Below are 19,577 nucleotides of genomic sequence, written 5' to 3' on the forward strand. Positions count from 1 at the left end.
AGGTGAAAAGTACCAATCTCAGTACATCAAAAATGTAAACTTGAGAGAATTTTGGTGAAAGAAATGTACAGACTTCATGTTCCAGTACCACTGGAGGAGTTAAAAAATATGGAAAATAGAGTAAAAACAAATGTACTTTACTCCAACTACAGTGACACTGCTTTTAGAGGCTTACTGAAAAACTACCAACTATTAAAAAGCAGCGTCTAAATGAAATCTTTTCAGATGGAGATTTTTAAAAAGAAATAAAATGTTTAGTGCCTTTTATCTCTATCTGTTCTAATGCACTTATTCAAGACAGTTTGGTTATGTTCAACTGTAAAATCCTCTAGGTCTTTTCTTCAGTCCCAGTAAAGAAGCGAAAAGCTAACATCAAAGCATGAGCTTAAAATTTGCAGAATAGAAATCAACCAGTGCTTCATCTACTTCAAAGTGTAGCCAATGTTTCTCATCTGTTTATTAAAAATACCTAAATGCAAGGAAACAACAGGCTTGAGTGAATTCAGTCTACAATATGTATAGTGGTAAACATGATACAATATTTCAATTCATTCAAACCACGTAATTCTATTATCATTACCCTCAGGTTGCTGTATTGATGCATATTTAAGAATTAGATTGAAGAATAAAACAGGGAAAACCCCTAATTCCTTTGTTACTCTGGACGTGTGTACAGAGACCCTGTGGGGTAGTCTTTTTGGCAGTTTCAGGTACCTGGGTGCAGGATTCTTTGATGCTAAATATTATGTTCTTCAAACCCATAAATGAATACTATTTCATCATTAGAGAGAACCAATAAATCATAAGTACTGCAACTAAATGAAAAGAAGCTTTCTAAGCTAATTGGTTGAAAATCTACTCGTGGTGATGGAGCATTACTTTGGTATGTTATTAGGAATATCTAGTCTTACCAAGGAGGCCCCTTCCTTGGTGTTGTGCAATTCAAATGGGTCCTGATACATACAATTCAAACCTTTCTGTCCTTTAATGAATTCTGAATGAAACTGCTGAGTTGACACAAAATGCATGGTACACTTCACCACTGACAGACCCTGTTCTCACTTTCAGTGAGTACCTTATTTGTTATTTCCATGTTTTCCATATATTGCAGCTGGAGAGCTGCAAGTTCTGCAGGCTACAAAGCATCAAACAAATGTGTGGCATTACTCTAACAACACCAGCTAGAACTCTCCATGTAAGGATGGATTCCACATGAAAAGGGAAATTGCCTTGAGAAGAAGAGTAATTTGTCACAACTCTGCAGACCAGGCACACCCTGGCCCAACAGAAAACTGTATTCTCCACCACAGACTTCTGAATAATGCTGCATGCAGCCTCTGGTACAGACAGAAAGTGATTGTGGGGAACGTAAGATGGGAAAGCAGCACAAATGTGTTTTTCAATTGATTGCTGGGAGGGAGGCTTCGATTTCTCTTAGGCAAGGAACATCACTTTTTCTAACTCAGGCAGGGGCCAACAGTGATGAAAAGCACAGAACAGTTGCTGCATTTGAAGAAGAAAAACACACAAAAAAATTTCCATAAGAGGGCGGTAGTAGTTTACCCAAACTCTATAAACCCAGGATGTCAGTCAAAAGATTTAACTTTCCCTTGTTCAATCTGCATGCATGTTACTTTGGCAGATACCAATGCATTTAAGAAAACTGAATTTGGAAACTTACCTTTTCCACAGCAAATGTTCGAATCACATATTCAGCCAGCAGCTCTGTTTCTATTAGGGTAACTTTAATGTCTTTATATATCTCTGTGTCATCTGGCCAGTATTTGCAGCATTTGACCTTTAAAAGATACAAAAGAAATTAAGGTTCATTTATTTTAGAAGGTTCATACGGAATCCATTTTGCATTCTGTGCAATGATTTCTGATTTAAAGTGCAATCATGCACAGAACAGTCACATTTTCTGCACCTGTAAATGTTTGAGGGACATTGCCTCTTCTCTTTTTAAGACAGCTTTCATAGTTTCACATGAGCTTTGTGTTGTGCTTAGTGAAGTAAGGCAAACTTGTTTGGAGCACAAAGGATATTTATGCCCTGCACAGTTCAGTTATGGTAGCTGTTAATTTCCTGTGCTTTCCAAAGCAGTGTGTGCCCAGAGGGACAAATACCGCCAGAAGTTTTTTCCCCAACTTCTGCTTGTTGATTTGCCTCAAAAATACCTTTCTGCCTTCTAAAATAAAAGTGTTTTGCAGACAGGAAGGAGACCTGATGGCAGTTTACAGCTTCCTCACAAGGGGAAGAGGAGGGGTATCCACAGATCTCTGCTCTGTGCTGACCAGTGAGGGACCGAGGGAATGGCCTGAATGTGTGTCAGGGTTGGGTATCACTAAAAGCTTCTTTCCCCAGAGGGTGGCTGGGCACTGGAAGAGGCTCCCCAAGGAAGTGGTCACAGCACCAAGCCTGACAGAGTTCAGGAAGCATTTGGACAATGCTTTCAGGCACATCGTGTACCTCTTCAGGATGGTGCTGGGCAGGGCCAGGAGCTGGACTTCAATAATCCTTGTGGATTCCTTCTAAATAAAGATATTGTATGATTCTCTGTTTTTAGAAAAGCACCTGTTTTCTCAGATTAACTTTCCAAAGGAACTGATAAGAGGTCAAATAGCAAAACTCAATGCTTGAAGTCAAGAGCTGAGGTTTATGCCCAGGCTCTAACTATTATAACTCTATATAGCTTAACTACTAATTCACAGATAACTCCAAACATTACGGGTAGGAGTCATCTCACTTAGCTCAACCTAAACTGCTATTTTTAAAAGTGGGTGGTTTGAGGACTGTATATGATGATGTAGATACCTGACTTAAAAATTTTCTCCTCCTTCCTATTTGTGTGGACAAAGTGGTGGGCTGGGAAGCTAACACATTACTTACATCTCTCTTTTACTCTGCTTTATCATGGTAATAGTTATGCTATCACGACTGCATCTGGCCATCATCCAGTAGTGCAGTATGTGCTAGGAGTGGCATCTGTTATACATCTGCTGCATGGAACAGTTTCTCCCTTTCTCCCACCAAAGGGAAAATTTAAAATTATCTTTTAATACATGTAGATCTAGTTCACCTAAATATCCACTTAAATTAGTCAGGTAAAAAACTTGAGCACTCTAAATATTCAATGGAAAACGGATAGAAAAATAATTAAACTTCACAACGGATAAGAATTTTCATGCAAAAATATTTGGATTACTACCATGTTTAATCCTGAGCAAAAGGTAAAACGGGTGAACATTTGTATAAGTATACATTGAAAACTGTAATGCAGGATTCAAATGATTTATTTATACAGACTCCAGGTTCAGCACAGAAAGTATTATGCAGAGAGTCAAACTCTGTCCTGTCAAGAAGAAAACAGATTTTCTTAAGCATTTGTTTCCAGAATGTCACTGATAATTGTGTACAATCTTTCTTTACTGTCTGGATAGGTGGGAGGTCTTGCCACATCACAGCAGTGACATTGGCTGCTAAAATAAAAAGTTTGTCCAGGCAGGGTCAGTAGTTCTGGCCCTTTTTCTGGCTCATTAGCAGGATAAAATTTAAATCTGAATAGAACTGAGTTGAAGGGCTGGCAAAACACAGCCCCAAATTAGGATCCTCTTCAGAGAAAAAGAGTAGCCTGGTCAGAAGCCCTGGCTCCCAGCCACAGAATTATACAAGCACCCTAACAGCCTGTTCTGCTTACGCAGCTGATGGAAAGCTCCTAGAGCAGAGCTGAAGTTCAGGTAGCTTTATAAGCAGGTTCTTATTTATTTTTCTGTGCTTGCCTTTAGACCTAGTAACCACAATAGTATTGAATAAAAAAACCTTTCTTCATAGTCTTCACATTTCAGCTGGTATTAGGGGTGGTTTCAGGACGACTGGCAACAGCAGAGTTCCCTTCCATGGTGAGAGGTTGGAGTGGGACCCTGGACAGTGCTCAGCACTCGTGTAACAGGAGCAAGACTGCTCCCCACACCATGCTGCAGAGCCAGAAAGCTGACATGGTGCCAGAGAGCAGAAGGATTCCATCAGCCAAGGACCAAGCCGAGGGCCATTCCCAGGGTCCCTTACAACAGGATCTCTCACAAATGCACATTCATCTCTAAAACAAATTTATCCACTGTAAGCAATGATCAAATATTTCAAAAACATTAAACACTGCTGCAAGCAGTTTCGTAGTTACTGCTGCTATCTATTGTTGCATCTACTTGATATTTATTCAGATCTTATTTTGTTCAGATATATTTCCAACAATCCTCTCATAGAAGCTAAGTGAAAGACATTGAATGCTCATTATTTTGTCCGTGTTGTTAAAATAATCTAGAAAATTCACATTGTTCAAATCCCTCAGGCCAGCAAACTGACCCTTTTATAGTCATTGCCAGAAGCTCTCTGAAACAGGGTTTCCCCACCTATGGCCAAGATGACTTTTTGACTCTTCATGAAGAGTAAGACAATTCACACTGCCTCTGGGCTGGAGCAACACACAGATAACCCCTTCTCTGGAGCTGATTCCCTTTTCCTGCCTGTTCACACATCCGTTTCATAGGTGGAAGCTGAGCCACACGGAGAAGGCCAATGCACGTAGGAAGGGAGCAGCTGCAGCCGTGATCCCAGGCACGGCACTGCTCATCAGCACGTCTCTTTGTTGCTAACTTTAGCCTCGTTCCTTTCTGATGGGCGCCTGCCATCCTTGAAACAGCTCTAGTTTAGCAAAGTAAACAATTGCAGGGGGGGGAAGCAACCTTGGCTGAATTAAATTGCTCTTTCTTTGAAGGAAAACATACCTGTTTCTAACTTGGTAAGTCCAGACTGTCTGGATCATGGCTAAGAACCAGGGACAATTCGGAAAGAACAATTTAGAAGAGCTCAGTCCCCGTGCTCTTATGCCTCAACTGCTGGATTTGATTCCACTCTTCTTTAAACCTTATTTAAGATGATACAGTGGAATAATTAGGGAAGCATTGGGAGATGTTGCACAGAAGTTACAGCCTTTTGTGCCTCATGCAGCTTGGGCCCACTGGGGATTTCTTACTCTGCTGCACAGGGGATTTTGGGCACGGAGCAGACTGGAGCTGAGCAGAAGGATCCATGACAACACAATTTCCTGAAAATTCTCCCAAGTGGAATAGGGGCTGTGAAAGCCACAGGAACCATGCCAGAATTCAGTCAGAGCCACAGACCAAGTGATGATTCACTCTCTAACAGAGGAAAAAAGACCCAAACCCAACTTTATTTTAATTCAGGCTTTTCTCCTACTTTTGGCTCTTGTTCTGCAATGCTATGCACGTGCAGAGCTCTGGACCTGAGAACTTCCTGGACTCCTAGTGAACCAAAAGTCAATTAAATGCATAAATATCCATCTCCCATCTCCTCTAGGACCACCCAAATAAATGCAAAGGTGTCTTAAAGACAGAAACAGATTAACTAGTGTAAATCAAAACCACATTTATAAATGCTTATTGGATCAGGGCCTTTATTTGTATAAGAAAAGACAATTGCAACAAAATAGAATATGGTTTTACTCATTAAATATGAGAAACACTGCTGGTAGCATATGTTCAATTTTTCTTTTTAGCACAGCTTTAGCTACCATAACTTGATGAATTTCTTTTCCATTTTATAAACATTTGGTACGTGTTTAACAAAAAAGCCTTACTAACAGAAGGTTTAACTAAATAATTGATACATGGTTCCAGAACTGAATAGTAAATGCACTAGATCTTTTTTTTCCACACAGTTGCTACCATAACAGTATCGTCCACAAAGCAGAAAACATAATTTTGAAATCTCATCTGAGCAGAATTATAATTGAGAGTTTGTTCACATATACCCCACATTTATATCCTACCAACATGCCAAAAAATACAGATGTTCATCACAAGATGAGATAAAAGGATGATTGCCAGAGACATAATGAAAATGCTCTGGTTTAATCTATTCATCCCAAGGTACACTGTCCAATTGTTTCAAACATGTTTATTTTACTAATAATTTTAGAAATTTGGACAAGAGAATTACCTACTTCCACCTTCTAGTTCCATCCCCCAGTAAAACAGTCTAACATGTGAAATGCGGAATTAAAAAGGAAGGTGCAAAGTTGTTGTTGCTAGTTCTAAATACAACGAATAATGTAGGCTGTGGATGGCTAATGAACACAAATTGTGACTTCTGAAGCTGTATATTTAACCATTTGGCAATGTGACACATGTAGCTAAAGGCAGTAGGAAAGTCAGGACAGTAATTCATTTACCTAGAATGTTGGAATAGGAGTAATATTACAGACTTAATATGTGAGCTGGCTGTGAAATACACTTTGCAGTCCATACAGAACAGTTTGAATAACACTGATTATTCAAAGTTTCCAATTGCCTTTGATTCTGAAATATTCTTAGTGAAAGGGTGATATATATAACTGACTATGCCCTGCATGGATTGTCATTAGTGAAGGGCAGTATTATACATTCTAATCTAAAATTAATCCTGAACTAAGTAATAACGATAAGTCAGACATAAATTTTGAAGTGAAACCTCTTGGCTATAAAATGAAACAGCCAACCTAGCTCACTGGTAAAATTTTAAACAGATTTTACAGATGTAGCTCGGATAACAGATACTTTTATTTGGCTGACTTGAACTAAAAGAACATCCAATAATTGAAAGTATTTTTATTTAAATACTTTTCAAACAAAAAATGTATTACCATATAAGAACATTTTATATGTTATAAAACAACCTTTGACAGGAGATAAAACCCAGTCTTCCTTTTTTTCATTTTCTTTTTGTTTGCTTTTGAGCAAGTGTGTTATTAGTTTTATACCTCATTCTACAGTTTTCTAAAAGAGGTGTGGAAGACTATTGAGAAATACAATATTTAAGATACTGTTTGGCACCATCAGAAGAATGGGTCTCTGTGAAGTCAGCCAGAAGTCTTTATGTAGTTCACAGCTGCCAGGGTGGGGAGAGATGTCTCCATGAATTTTACTAGCTCAGTCTAACTTCTTGGGATGACTCAGAGCTGAGATACCTCTCCACCTTCTGCTGCCCTAAGCTGCTCCAACAGTGCAGCCCTAAGTTACCTGGTGGGTGCACTCTCATTCAGCTTCTGCCCAGAAAAACTGGCTTTCTGGACATGTCCAGCAGCAGCCATAAACGAATGCTTTCCACCTGAAAAAATGAGTGTGACCCTTTGTTCTTAAGACTCAGTATTCTGTTAGCATGCCATCAATCTGGCAGAGTGGGTTAGAGGAAATTAAGATGAAATTAAAATTAAAATTAAGGCCCAACCCTTGGTGTGGCCTTCCTTTGACCATAAAGAAGATTTGGTTTAGAAGAGCTGCTTTAGGTTACGGCAACCCAAGGTAAAATTGTTCCAGTGTACCTGCCTCCATTGATAATACTAACAGAGATGAATATGGATTGTATCTGTATCATTGCTTATGTTGAGGCAATTTTATGCATCTCAGTACATCCCTGGAGAAGAAAAGCTGGGCACAGAACACATGAGAAGGGTGGTCCCATGCCAAGATGCTACAGCTCCCCAAAACCTGTCTTAATTCCTGACACAAGTGTGAAATCATGGGCCTGTTTCTCCGATCCTGTGCTCCAAGGACCTGATGTGTTTGCACTGAGCAGCCCAGCCTGTGCTTTGAACCATGCTTCCATTCCAAGATCAAAATCATACCATTAGCTGAGCACCACCTACTTAGTGGATTGCCTTCTGGCTCTAAAACCTGATCATCTGATGTTAGCTTAGACAGCTCTACATCGTACTCTGCTGGGTAAAGTAAAACTGTGTCAGTGCCTCCAGGATCCTTCTCCCTTCACAGAGAGACTGAGAGATAATTTCAAGAGACTGCTGAGGTGAGGAGACTTGCAGTTATGAAGTCATTTTGCTAGCCCTGACATTTCAAGAAAGAACTTGAAGCCCTCCCTCTTAGCAAACTGCACCTAAAGTTGCATCCTACACCTTGGTGGCACTTCAGTTAGTCCAACAAAGGGGTCAGTGCATTTGTGTATCCTTAAACCTCTTTTGTTCGTTGCTCTAAATGAATTATCTCAATTGGATTAGTAAGCATTAAGATATTATCTGTGTTGATTAACATTATTTGAAACATAGCTTTTACTGGAGATGAGAATACAACAAAACACTGAGAGTTGAACCCATGTCTGCTCTGTGTGACATGGGACAGTGCAGAATGCTTCTATCTTGATGATCTGTTTCATGATGCTAACATTACTAACCTGGGCACATCTGTTTTAGACAGTTCCAAAGAGCCCTTCCTTCTCTTTCCTGGAGAACAACAAATTAAATTTTCCCTAAGGGCTACTCCCCTACTGTGTATAATGCAGTAATGTAAACTATTACTGTTTAAAAATCTAGAAAGATGAAATCTGTTTTGATGACTAGAAGGGTTCACTGACTTGAAAGATTAACAATAGTTTTAAATTTTGATTGGTTTTCTGTTTTCTCATTGATATTCTGCAAAAGTATAAACTGTCCTCTACTCAATAAGAGACACTGGAATTACAGTAAAACCAAAAGTACAACAACAGAATGTAATACCTTGTGCTGGTGTACCATAAGAACAAGTCCCATTTTCGGGGGTAAACAAGATTAGGAAAAAAATATTCAATGGATGGGGAATACATATTTAAGAAGTTTGGACTAGAATTATCTTGAGGAAGCGAATAGATTCATGTAACAACCTTTCCCCTCTTATTTATAAAATGTGGTTTCTTTCTTTCAGTAGAAAAGTTGAAATGAAATCTTAGTCACCAGTACGCATACAAACTCTTTGGCACACCTCCTAAGGAGCATTAACACCAGTATCCTGAATTAATTCCAGTGTAGGCAATTTGGCTTATTACATTTAGAGGCAGTTTCAATTAGACAGAGTGTTCTTCCATTTATACTAAATACAAACGGGCTGTTTGTGAGACATGCTGGAGAGTCACTGTGTTTCACCTCTGCAAGATCACAGTATTGGGTGATCTGAATCTTAAATACAATTTGAGTTTACCTTTGTTCATTAGAAGCATCTTCATGGAAGATTCTCAAAAACTTGTAAAATGCCTAAGTACAAACTCTGTAATAGCTTTGTGATACAAAAAATTCCATTTTCATTCTAAGCATAGGTGTTAAGTCCATTGGAAGTTTCAAACAGTTTTTTTGCTGCTGAAATTTCCAATTAAGATTTTTTTCCATCTGTTTCCAGTAAGAAGTCTTTGGACAAGATTTTATTTAGCAGTTTTTCTTGCATGTATAATCTCTGTTGATAACACAAATTATCAAGTAGATCTGAAGAAGATCTGGTATGTCATAAAGACTTTTGGGTTTTATTTGCTAAGAAAATATATTTGAATCTGTTTAAGAAAAGTCTCTTGAATGCTGACCAGTGCTGCACATCCTGAAAACCCAAAGACATGAACATCGGGCTGTGACCATACAGGCTTTACTAGGAAGAACAATCCTTTTCTGACACCATTTATCTTACAAGTAATGCTTTTTATAGCAAGCCAGCATCAAGGAGATATTCTCTCTGTCAGAACACTGTTGTATGGATATCCTTGCTGTCATGTGGAACTCTTTTAAGCATGAAAAGTTGAAATTATCCCCATTTTTGCAGAGAAGTGCCACATACAAAACATGTCAAGCACAGGTCCAGGAAAACAAGCCAAGGAAAAGTTAAACCACCAGTGTATTCTTCCTTTTCCCCTATGCAAACACAGCCCTTCTGGCTCCTGGGAGGGAAATGTCACCTGGGAAGAGTGTGAAATGACTGTTAGGAAAGTACAACACCCTTGAGGGATATGATGGCAGGGAGAGGCAGTTTGGGTAGGACAAAGGTGTGGGCACAGGCACAGGAGCTATTTACCAGTTCCTGGCTGACCTTCATTCCCCTTTGTGCCACATCCATTCCGTTGTAGTCAACCTTGCTTCCTTTCACAAAAAGGGTCTTTTGTGTGCTTATTAACACTATTAGCACTGGCTGTTTTCTAATTCCGAATAATAATTGAGAAACTCTAATTACTGTAATTACTATGCTCCTGGGGTGAGGTTTTATTTTTTATAATTATTTATAGTGATTTGGTTTGTGAATACTTTGTTACATTAAAAGCATGATAGACAAACATAAGTCCTTGCAGTGCATTTATTTATAGCTACCTCTACTAAAATTCGGCAGTGCATTTCAGCATTTATTAATCAGTTATTACTAAATTTCTTCTGCCTAAAGCAAGTGGGAGAGAAAGTGACTACTGAAAAATGACAAATAATGTGACATGCCAAGTTTGATTCTGCCAACTAAGTATTAGTACCACCCCAACAAGAGCAAAGATGGAGGTGACAGCTAGATGGCACAATTGAATATATTCTAAATCTTCCCACCATGCCTCTTCAAGGAAGACAGAAATGTTTCAATGTGTGCAAACACTGAAACAAATCAAGAACCACCTGAGACCTTGGCCAGTACATAAACTCCTTCCCATTCCCACTGCTTTTCCGGGTCTTTGGGAGTTTGCCCTCCAGAGTGGTCTCTTGGAGTAAGCAAGATGTTCTTCTGTGTCTACGTGTCTACTTCATGATCACCCTGTGTGATCATGACATCATCACGCTGCTGGATAAAAAATTTTGCTTCTTACAGAATAAACCACCAGATTATGCTAAATCTCTCAGTTAAAGATGCTCCTTAAAATTACACTATCTTCAGTTCCTCTACCACTTACAGACATAGGCATATAGACCTCTTGCATTAATATAATCCAGAATACATTACTTTGAAACAGCTTTTTGTGAGTCTTGATTCTCGTTTATGCTTTTTATCCATTAGTGTGTGGCTTAGAAAATTCTGATTCTTGGATCGTTACCATTAATTATTTGCCATTTTCTTTTTGTGAACTTCATTGCGAGTGAAAAGCTGTTGATCCCAGCATGAAGAAGACAGAAACCTTTTTTCAAGGTTGCTTCAAGGGCTGCTTATTTGTTTAGGATTTTTTTTGGTAAAAGTTGTTGTCAACCTAGACCAACCTTAACAAGCACCACTTCATCATCCTTTATCAAAGAACTATTCATGCAACTCAGCAATGCTTTTTCTAAATGACTGTGAGACTTCATTTTGATTTTTAATAAACAGTCACATTCTAATGAGGTCTTCGTAAAACTGACTAAATATGTTTAGGAATCATTAGCTTAAATTATCAGTACAAAAGTCTCCTTAGGGAGCCCTGCAGATTTTGTTATAAGACTTCTGGCAGATGGATTAGTGTAACAGCTCAAGCTAGTTCTGAATTTCCACACAAGCAGTGTAAATGTGAGTGACTGGGTAACAGGCTACTAGATGAAGAGCTAAATGTCCCTCAGGTGGGTTCATTAAAGAGAGAAAACAATCAAAACACATTTCGGTGCCATTTAAATACCAGGTGCACAGCAGTCTGCAGGTGCCAGAAACACTGACAAGGGTCCCTCACTGGAACACACAAGAGCTTAAAGGGATGTGCAGTTCTGACAAGTGTGCCTCAGATAATGACAGATATTGGCAGATGTACCTGGACCCTGCTGGAGGGTAATGGGGGACTGAGTCATTTGCAGCAGGTGCCTGTATTAGGGACAGCCTCATGGTGATTCCTCCAGCAGCAATTAAAACAGTCCTGATGCATAATGCTCCAGGGCAAGAAGCAAGTTCCTAGCACTGATTTAATGACTATCCAGCCAGTACTGAAAAACAAATACAAATACGCCCCCTCAATGATTAATTCATGAAGGCTGTACACCGTGTGGTAAATGTTAAATTCTGAAAATTCCTGTTTCCTGAAAATGCAAAAAAATTTTCCTCCTTGGCTTACCATGGGTCAACATGCTTAAAACGTAAAAATAAGAAACCACTATAAATCTTACAGAAGTGATAGCAATAGAAATAGAAAACCTCAAGTTTGGGAGGGTTATAAAGGTTTGTCCTACAGGAATGCTACCAAAAGTCCATTAAAATTATTGCTACTCAAGGTGGCACAGAGCTTGTGTTAGGGGTTGTGGGACAGATGGTATGTTTGCAATTTGCCTCCTTGCTCCTGTTGATTCCAGCTCTGGGAGTGGCACAAAAACACCAATGGAGGAGTGAGTGCACTGTTCTATGGCTCATACGATTTTATTTCCATTAAAAGCTCATTTTAATTTCTGCTCTCTGATTTCACCTATGCTGGCCTCCAGAACAAGTGAGAACAAAATAATTTCTACTGCTGACGGAAACAACAAAGCTGTAGATCTGTATCCCACTAGGACTCTTGCACCCTGAAGAAATCTCCATGGTGGCACAAAGCATTCCTTGCTGCTGTGGGAATGTGCTGTAAGCAGAGGCTGCCAGCACTGGCACCAAGACTGGTGTCTCCCTTGCTGACATCTGACAGTTCACTCTAATTGGCGCTTCCAAATACTGACTATGGGAAAACAGCATGTGGTTTCATGCAGAATGCTGTTTTTGCTCTCAGGCTTGTTTATTCATACCCAGAAAACATCCCTTTTTAAGTTGTTCGCTTGGGCACTTATGAATGTGCATAAAGCTTTAACAAAGAGGTTTGCTGGAGAGCTTCCTATTCTTACAAATCCATCCATTTTGAATTGATACGTGACCATCCAGCTATTTCTACCTTCTTCCTCACTCAAGGGACTGCATTTTGAAAGCAGCCTCCATGATCCCTCTTTGTCTCTGCAATTAGTCGTACATGTGCTCCTGCAGCAGGTGTTAATTGCAGTCACAATCCCCATCTTTTTTAAATCTAAAAATAATACTGGCACCTGATCTGTAAGCAGGCTTGGGCACACAGATATCTAACTGTTAGGATTTATATTATCTGCTCACAAAGGACATATGGAAGAATAAACTGAGATTGTAAAACTGGACTTGCTCAAAAGGACTTCAACTCACACCACATAAACAGTGCTCTCTCCTAATGCAAATGGGCAGAAGGGGTATCACACACCACCAGTGTGAAATTAAAAACATCTCTTAAAACCGTGCTGCTCATACCAAGATGCATGCACTTGACTTCTTATTTCAACACTTTACAATAATTTACAATAATTGCCACAGTTCCCATAAAAGCAGTGGGATTTCTTTTCATATCAAATGAAAGCTATATGCCAAATTCCTAAGCAAATTTTCTGGAAAACAACATCCCAGATGAGAACTAAGACAGCAGTGCACAGACGAAGCAGTAAATGAAAAGACTCACTTACTGACATTTGTGTGAAACACAGAAAAAGGTTCCAGTCAATATTTGCTGAAAACAAAATTAGCCATAACGACTAGAGCAGGAGGCCTACTTTAGAAGTTACCAAGCAAAGAAAGAGCATTACACAGTATCAGTGAGGTAACTCAACTTTACTTTACTATCCAGCTCCCCAATACGACCTCCTCATCAACAAACAGTGCACAAATGCATAAAACTAATTTTTTCTGTTTTAGTCCAGAAGGCTTTCAGGAAGGAAAACCCAAACAAGCCAGACCAATTTACAAATATACCAAGAAACAATTTCATAGTTTAGCTACTTTTCTCAGACATCTGTTTCAGAATGACAGTCCCTTAGTCTTCCTTAAAAAAATAAAGAGATGATTCTATACCTTGTTCTGCAACAAATTTACTGACTTTCTTAAGAGAAATGGCACATCTGAGATATGTACAAACATATGACACCTCCCCTCTTTGTCATTCTTTGCAGACTCTGTTGTACAGAATACAGCTTTATTAGTTACTTTTTCATGGCGCTAATGGTAACAAAGCCAAGTGTCCAAGGCATGTATAAAAATAATTGATAATGAACCTCTCAACACAGGCAGTCATACATATTTTATGTGCTATACTTAGCATGTAAGAACCTTGTTGGTCTGTTATTTAATTTTGAAAAGCAAACACCTTGGATGCCTTTCATCTTTTTAAGTACAAAAACCACTTACCCTTCCCACTTCTACGAGATTAGTAACCATGATTATGCTGGCTGTGTTTTCATGCCATACCATCCTCCAGAAGTCATATATTGTCTCCTGCATTGGTCCTGAAACAATAAATCAAATGAAAGGTTACTACCTGAAAGTCTCATGATTGGAAGCTTGTCTCTGGGGGACTTTGTGAAACCGTGACTGTACACATATATTTGTATCACTATCATCATATTTTTCATTTAGGGTCGGTCAATTTCTTTTCTGTCATCCTACCTATCTGCATTTAAGTATTTTTCTCCTGAAATAGTGCTCTGAAAGAAAGTTAGTTCTCCAGCACTTAGGTATTTATCTCCATAATACCCAGAAGTGGAATTATAAAGAATGGATAACATCACTCTTTCTTTTAGCAATTGGATGATAACCTAGGGAAGGTATATTTGGAATGAAATGAGTCTCAATGGAGTATGTGGCCTTTCCTCGTTTCTAATATTTTTCTTAGTGTTCACTATTTATCAAATTAGCCCAGCTCCTAAATTGTAGTTCCTGAAGTGAGACAGAAATTATAGTTTTTTTGCTGCAGTGTATCACTTTGCAAAACAGTGGGCAAAGTGGCAAAGAAATCTGATGTGCCACAGCAGCAGATCCTCTGCAGCGCTTTCCCCAACCTGTGTGCTTCTGTTCATGAACATACAGGGCTTCCTCCAGCATCATGCTGAAGCTGGGTACCAGCTCACAGGAAATGCTACAGAAATGCAAAATGTTGAGAAAAAAACACATCTCTTTGGTCCTTTCTGTTTGTAGCCTGTACATCTTACCCTTGGTGCTCAGTGTGCCACCCCAATTTTAAACCTGTGCTTTAAAATCACTGAGCCAGCAAGAGTAAACAATATAAACTATAAGCTTAACATCCATACTGAATCCATTACCGAACTGTCACACTGCAGCAAACAATTAGGGGCTTATTTAGAGGAATGACTTAAATCTAAGCTAATTGGAGAACAAATGGATAATGTATTGCCCTAATGTTCCTTTAGTAAAGAAGCCAACACTCTTCAAGCATTACCAAACCATACATTAACAGATTCGGGCAGTTTGGCATCCACGTTGTGTACTTTGATCTCCCTTTGAAAATAAAATATTCACTTTGAAATCAAGCATTTAGCGGAAAACGTAGTAATATATTATTACTATATTGTCACAGCAGAGGGCTTGGGCCAGATGGTATTTAAAGATCCCTTCCATCCCAAACCATTCTGTGACTTTTTTTGTGACTCTCTGATATTATAGGCAAGCCAAAACCAACTCACTAGGCAAATAACATCACAGTTATGACATAACTTTAATTTAAGAAAAAACTACTGAATTTTTAAAAAACTACTTATTTACAGCAATTCCAAATTATAGTTTTTCCACCCAAAATTTGCACAGATCATTTAAAGAAGCTATGTATTCTCTCCCTTATTTTATCTGTCTTTAAAAATGATGCACAGATCATGAGTTTCATAGGTCTTCTTATAGATTTCCTTATAAGTTTCCATGAATTGCTTTCATTGTTCATGTAACAGGAGACAAACCCATTTAAAACAACAGGAAACTGTGACTGTTAGAACACAAGAAATGTCAGAAAATCTTAAGAGTAGAATTAACAGCAGAATCTCAAGCTACAGTTTCTGAAATTACTAAATTCAAGCTAATGTTATAGCTGCAAAACCAAACACTTTTATTTTCTTTTTTAAATTGACAGCACAGTACAAGTGAACCTTTTGTGAGCTTTCATTCTGAACTTCAACAATAGTTTAATCGCTCTCCATCATATGGAAATTTACAGCAAGCAGTTTACTTCTACCTAAGTGTCCTGGAAATGTGATACAGTCATGGTCCAAGTGCAATTTTGAATGTCACAATAATATAATTAGTATATATTGTAGTGAAAGTTTAGCTTGTTTGTGTTTTAATATTTTAGGATTCAATGTAGCTTTCTTTCACAATTAAAGTCACAACAGCATTGGAAAGGTTTTGTGCCAGCCTCTCCTACTGATTATAAGGAATCAGAGTATTCCACTCACTCTAGGAAAATACTCTCTCTATAGCTTCTTCCTTCCTCTCAAATCTGAAACAAATATTCAGCTCAATTACTACTGCTATTGTCTTTTAAGGAGCATAGCTAAAAGTAGGCTAGGGAAAGATGGTTTTCCACAGAGTAGTGTCCTGGAAAAAGCCTTCAAGTTCACGACACATTATTAACATTACACTTGATCAAGGACAAAAAAATAACAATATTGCTTCAAGAATCCTGGTTTAATGGAGAAAATCTAGATGGCTCCCCTGCATTCTGTCTTCATAGGACTGTGTGATGTTTCAATAAATTTAATCTGACATATTTTTGGTAATGCTGCAGGAAAAGTAAATGGTCTACACATCTACACAGGTCTCGTCCCCTTGCAAGAAGCCAGAATCTTTGAGACACTGTGGGGCAATGTAGCAAGTTTCTTTATATATGAATTCAGTTTTCTTTCCCACAGATTCACTTGAGATACAAGACAGTTAGGCCCTACATTGTAACAGCCATTTCTTTTTGACAGCTCTGGGATAACCTGCAACAATTTAATCCTGATTTCTTTTTTCCCTACATACTGCATAATTTGTGCTGTGATTTAAAGATTCCTACAACTGGGAAGAGATCCTAAACACTAATTTATTCCTGTAGATTTTGAGTTTTTCCATTCTCCATAAAGAAAAAAATAAATTAGAAGAAAAAGAAATCTTTAGAAAAAGTAATGGTTTTTTGTAGGCCAGAGAAAGAGCTGAGCTATAACAAGTTTTTCAAGCTTGATTCTAAGTGTACTTCTAGAAGAAATGCCCTATTCTGCAGTGCAGAGTATGCTCCTGTCAATCTTACTACCCAAATAAAACAACCATAATTAAAAGGGCTTGACAGGACTTCCTGCTCTCCCTTCATATTCTCCCATGTTTTCTTGCTTTTTGGGTCCAATTGTTACACGTAGCCTCTAAACTTCTTTCATGTTCAGGACATGGGAAAAAAAAAAACCCCACCCCAAAACCTACGTTAAAATCTCAGAAAGTAATTCTTCCACATCCCATTTTTCATTTCTTCTTGACATTTAAAAACTATTTTCTGACATATTAATAAATTATTACTTGTCTCCAGCAAGAATTGAAAAGCATTAGAGGCTAGGTGGGGGTTGTGGGATTTATTGTCCTGAAGAACTAAATTATTTGATTCCAGAGACTTGTGGTAGGAGGAGAAAGAGTCTATAATTGTTCTAAGCATCAGCTTAACAGATGTGTGCACAATAGGCAGAAAGGTTATTCTCAGCAGTTTCCCCCTTGCAGGAGGAGAAGGTCTGAAGAGAAGGTACTGCGCTACTCGACAGAAAGCCTGCGGCACACCCCGTTAGCTCCACAATACAGTACTTGCTATCAAAGTTCTCTGCTCTGAAAAAACAGAGATCACCAACATACTGCAACCAGAAGATGAAAAGCAAAGAAGATAAGAAAAAGAAATCAACCCTCCAAACCCCTAGCTAATTAAATGCGTTATTGAACAATTCAACAGAAACGATTGGTTGTGTATATTACAACCACTGGTTCTATTACCAGCAGTAGTTAGTTGCTGTTCTGGGAACAAAAACATATTAGAAAATGGAACATCACACAGCTTTTATGAATGGTTTAGACTCTTTAACACTGCATTGTAACCAGAGTTTTCTAGTTCCTCTATTTTTCCTTCCTGTTGTGAAAACCACATCTAAAAACTGGTATTGCTACTGGGGCATGAGATCAATTTGAATGTGATGAACTAGCCCAGAATACAGCAAAAAGTGTTCAGGTGTAGGGAATAAAGCAAGCACATGAAGAAAGAAGTAAAGCCTAAATCCTGAAGCACACATAGCACTTACTCACACAGGACTTTTAAATCTTTGGGTCATTTTTCAATTTCTAGAAAAGCAAGCAGCTTAGACAAGGAACAAATAGCTGCTAAAATATTTTTCTAGCACCGAATGTCAAATCCACAAGCTAACATTTGGTCCATCTGAGACCAAGTTCAGTGATACATATTAAACCTAGACATGTGCAGAAAATGAGCAGGTACCCTTAAGCTGCAAAGGCTCCCCAGGGACAGTGCATGGGTGGTGGGAACCATAAATATGTGCTAATAGAGGCAGGGGACTGACAAGATGCAAGACTTACACCTGCAGCAGTTAAATTCCATCTTGAAAAGAGAGCAGAAATACCCTCACAGTGAGTAGCCACAACCACAGGGCATGAGGAGGTGATTATAAAATGGTCCCTTCACCTCCTGGTTACTGCAGTTTCTGGTAGCAATGATAACTGCCTTCACTTTTTACTGAAGGAAAACCTGCTGCTTGCTGACTGCCTACAGCTGGACTACTGAAAGACACTTAGCTAATATACCTACTCAGAGGGAGCTGCATTTTAGCCCTCATTATTTTACTATGCATGTTCCCTTCAAAATGAACTTGAGATACAGTGAGTGTTTTCCTATTATGAGATACGGCTGCACGGCAACAACAATAACAACAAAAGCCCAGAAGCAATGATTCCCTTTGCAACTACAGTGTCAAAAAACCCCAAAGCCATTATTATGTAGCAGAAATTGTCTAAAATACACTCAAAAGCATAAAACCAGAGGGGAATAAAATACAGGGAGAGGAGACTACAAGGTAGTAGGTTAAAAATTTCAAGAACACTAATTTTCCTAATAAACCTTTTGGGACAGACATAGCTGTTAGTAGGATAATTTATTTCACAGGAGGAAAGAAATTTAAAATTTGTACTGCCAATCCAGAGATCTGATAATCCACAAGAACGTGTTATTTGCTCTTTCAACCATGCTAGAATTTGGAGGTAAATATGCCTTCAGAAAAAGGTAACAAACTGCAGCTAATTGTCACTGTACACTATAAATGTCACTGACTGCAGGCAAGGGAACATCTCTCATAAATGGAATACATTTTTTTCCTACTCGATAAGGCAATTTGCCCAAGATTTTGCCAAAAGGAGTTTTCAGGTGCATCATTATGTGACCAAGTTTTCATGACTGTTCAGTCCTGTTAGTCTCCCAATTACTTCATGGGAAGCTCATCACTGGTCAGCAGGCTCTGCAAATCTGGACGCCTCCTTAGGTGACCAGGTGTAGGCTAAGGAGTCTTAAGATTGAATTCTAGTTTTTCAAAAAGTAATCTTGCTATCTAAAATAGTCAACTTACTATAAAGAAAAGTTACAGATCCAGCAGTGCTGACACAGTTAACCTGCAAAATAAACTGCTGGTTCAGTATTTTTTATAGTTCCATGGCCACACAGCAGCACAGCTGTTGCTGAATCATCTTCACCTTCCCAAATGAGCTGGTTTCTGGAATGGAAGGTAATTTGAAGATCTGCTCAATTGCTGGAAATCTGATTTGTCAGGGGCAGTCTTCACCATGTGCTTGTTGAAAACTCATGGTATAGCATCTATTGAACTTTCACTCATGCTTCCAGGAGCTCTTAGGATTTAATGCCTCTGTGAAGTCCAGAACAAAACTCCGCTAGAACTTCAAAAACTCAGGCAAAGATTGTGCAGTCTTTTCTCTTTCAAAATAGGTGTAGACATTTGTTTTCTATTG

At 38.6% G+C, this 19,577-nt stretch overlaps 1 protein-coding gene across 12 annotated transcripts in view; it reads right to left on the reverse strand.

Moving 5' to 3' along the window:
- Positions 1-19,577, reverse strand: part of PTPRM (protein tyrosine phosphatase receptor type M) — a 441,163-nt gene that overhangs the window by 20,023 nt on the left and 401,563 nt on the right. For all 12 annotated transcript variants that reach the window (XM_064433927.1, XM_064433947.1, XM_064433884.1 and 9 more), the window contains 2 exons: positions 13,944-14,041; positions 1,682-1,798 (listed from right to left, as the gene is read on the reverse strand). In XM_064433927.1, the coding sequence (XP_064289997.1) occupies positions 1,682-1,798; positions 13,944-14,041 (215 nt within the window). The remainder of the gene's footprint in view (positions 1-1,681; positions 1,799-13,943; positions 14,042-19,577) is intronic.

This window comes from Passer domesticus, chromosome 1 (assembly GCF_036417665.1).
Source record: "Passer domesticus isolate bPasDom1 chromosome 1, bPasDom1.hap1, whole genome shotgun sequence".
Taxonomy (NCBI): domain Eukaryota; kingdom Metazoa; phylum Chordata; class Aves; order Passeriformes; family Passeridae; genus Passer; species Passer domesticus.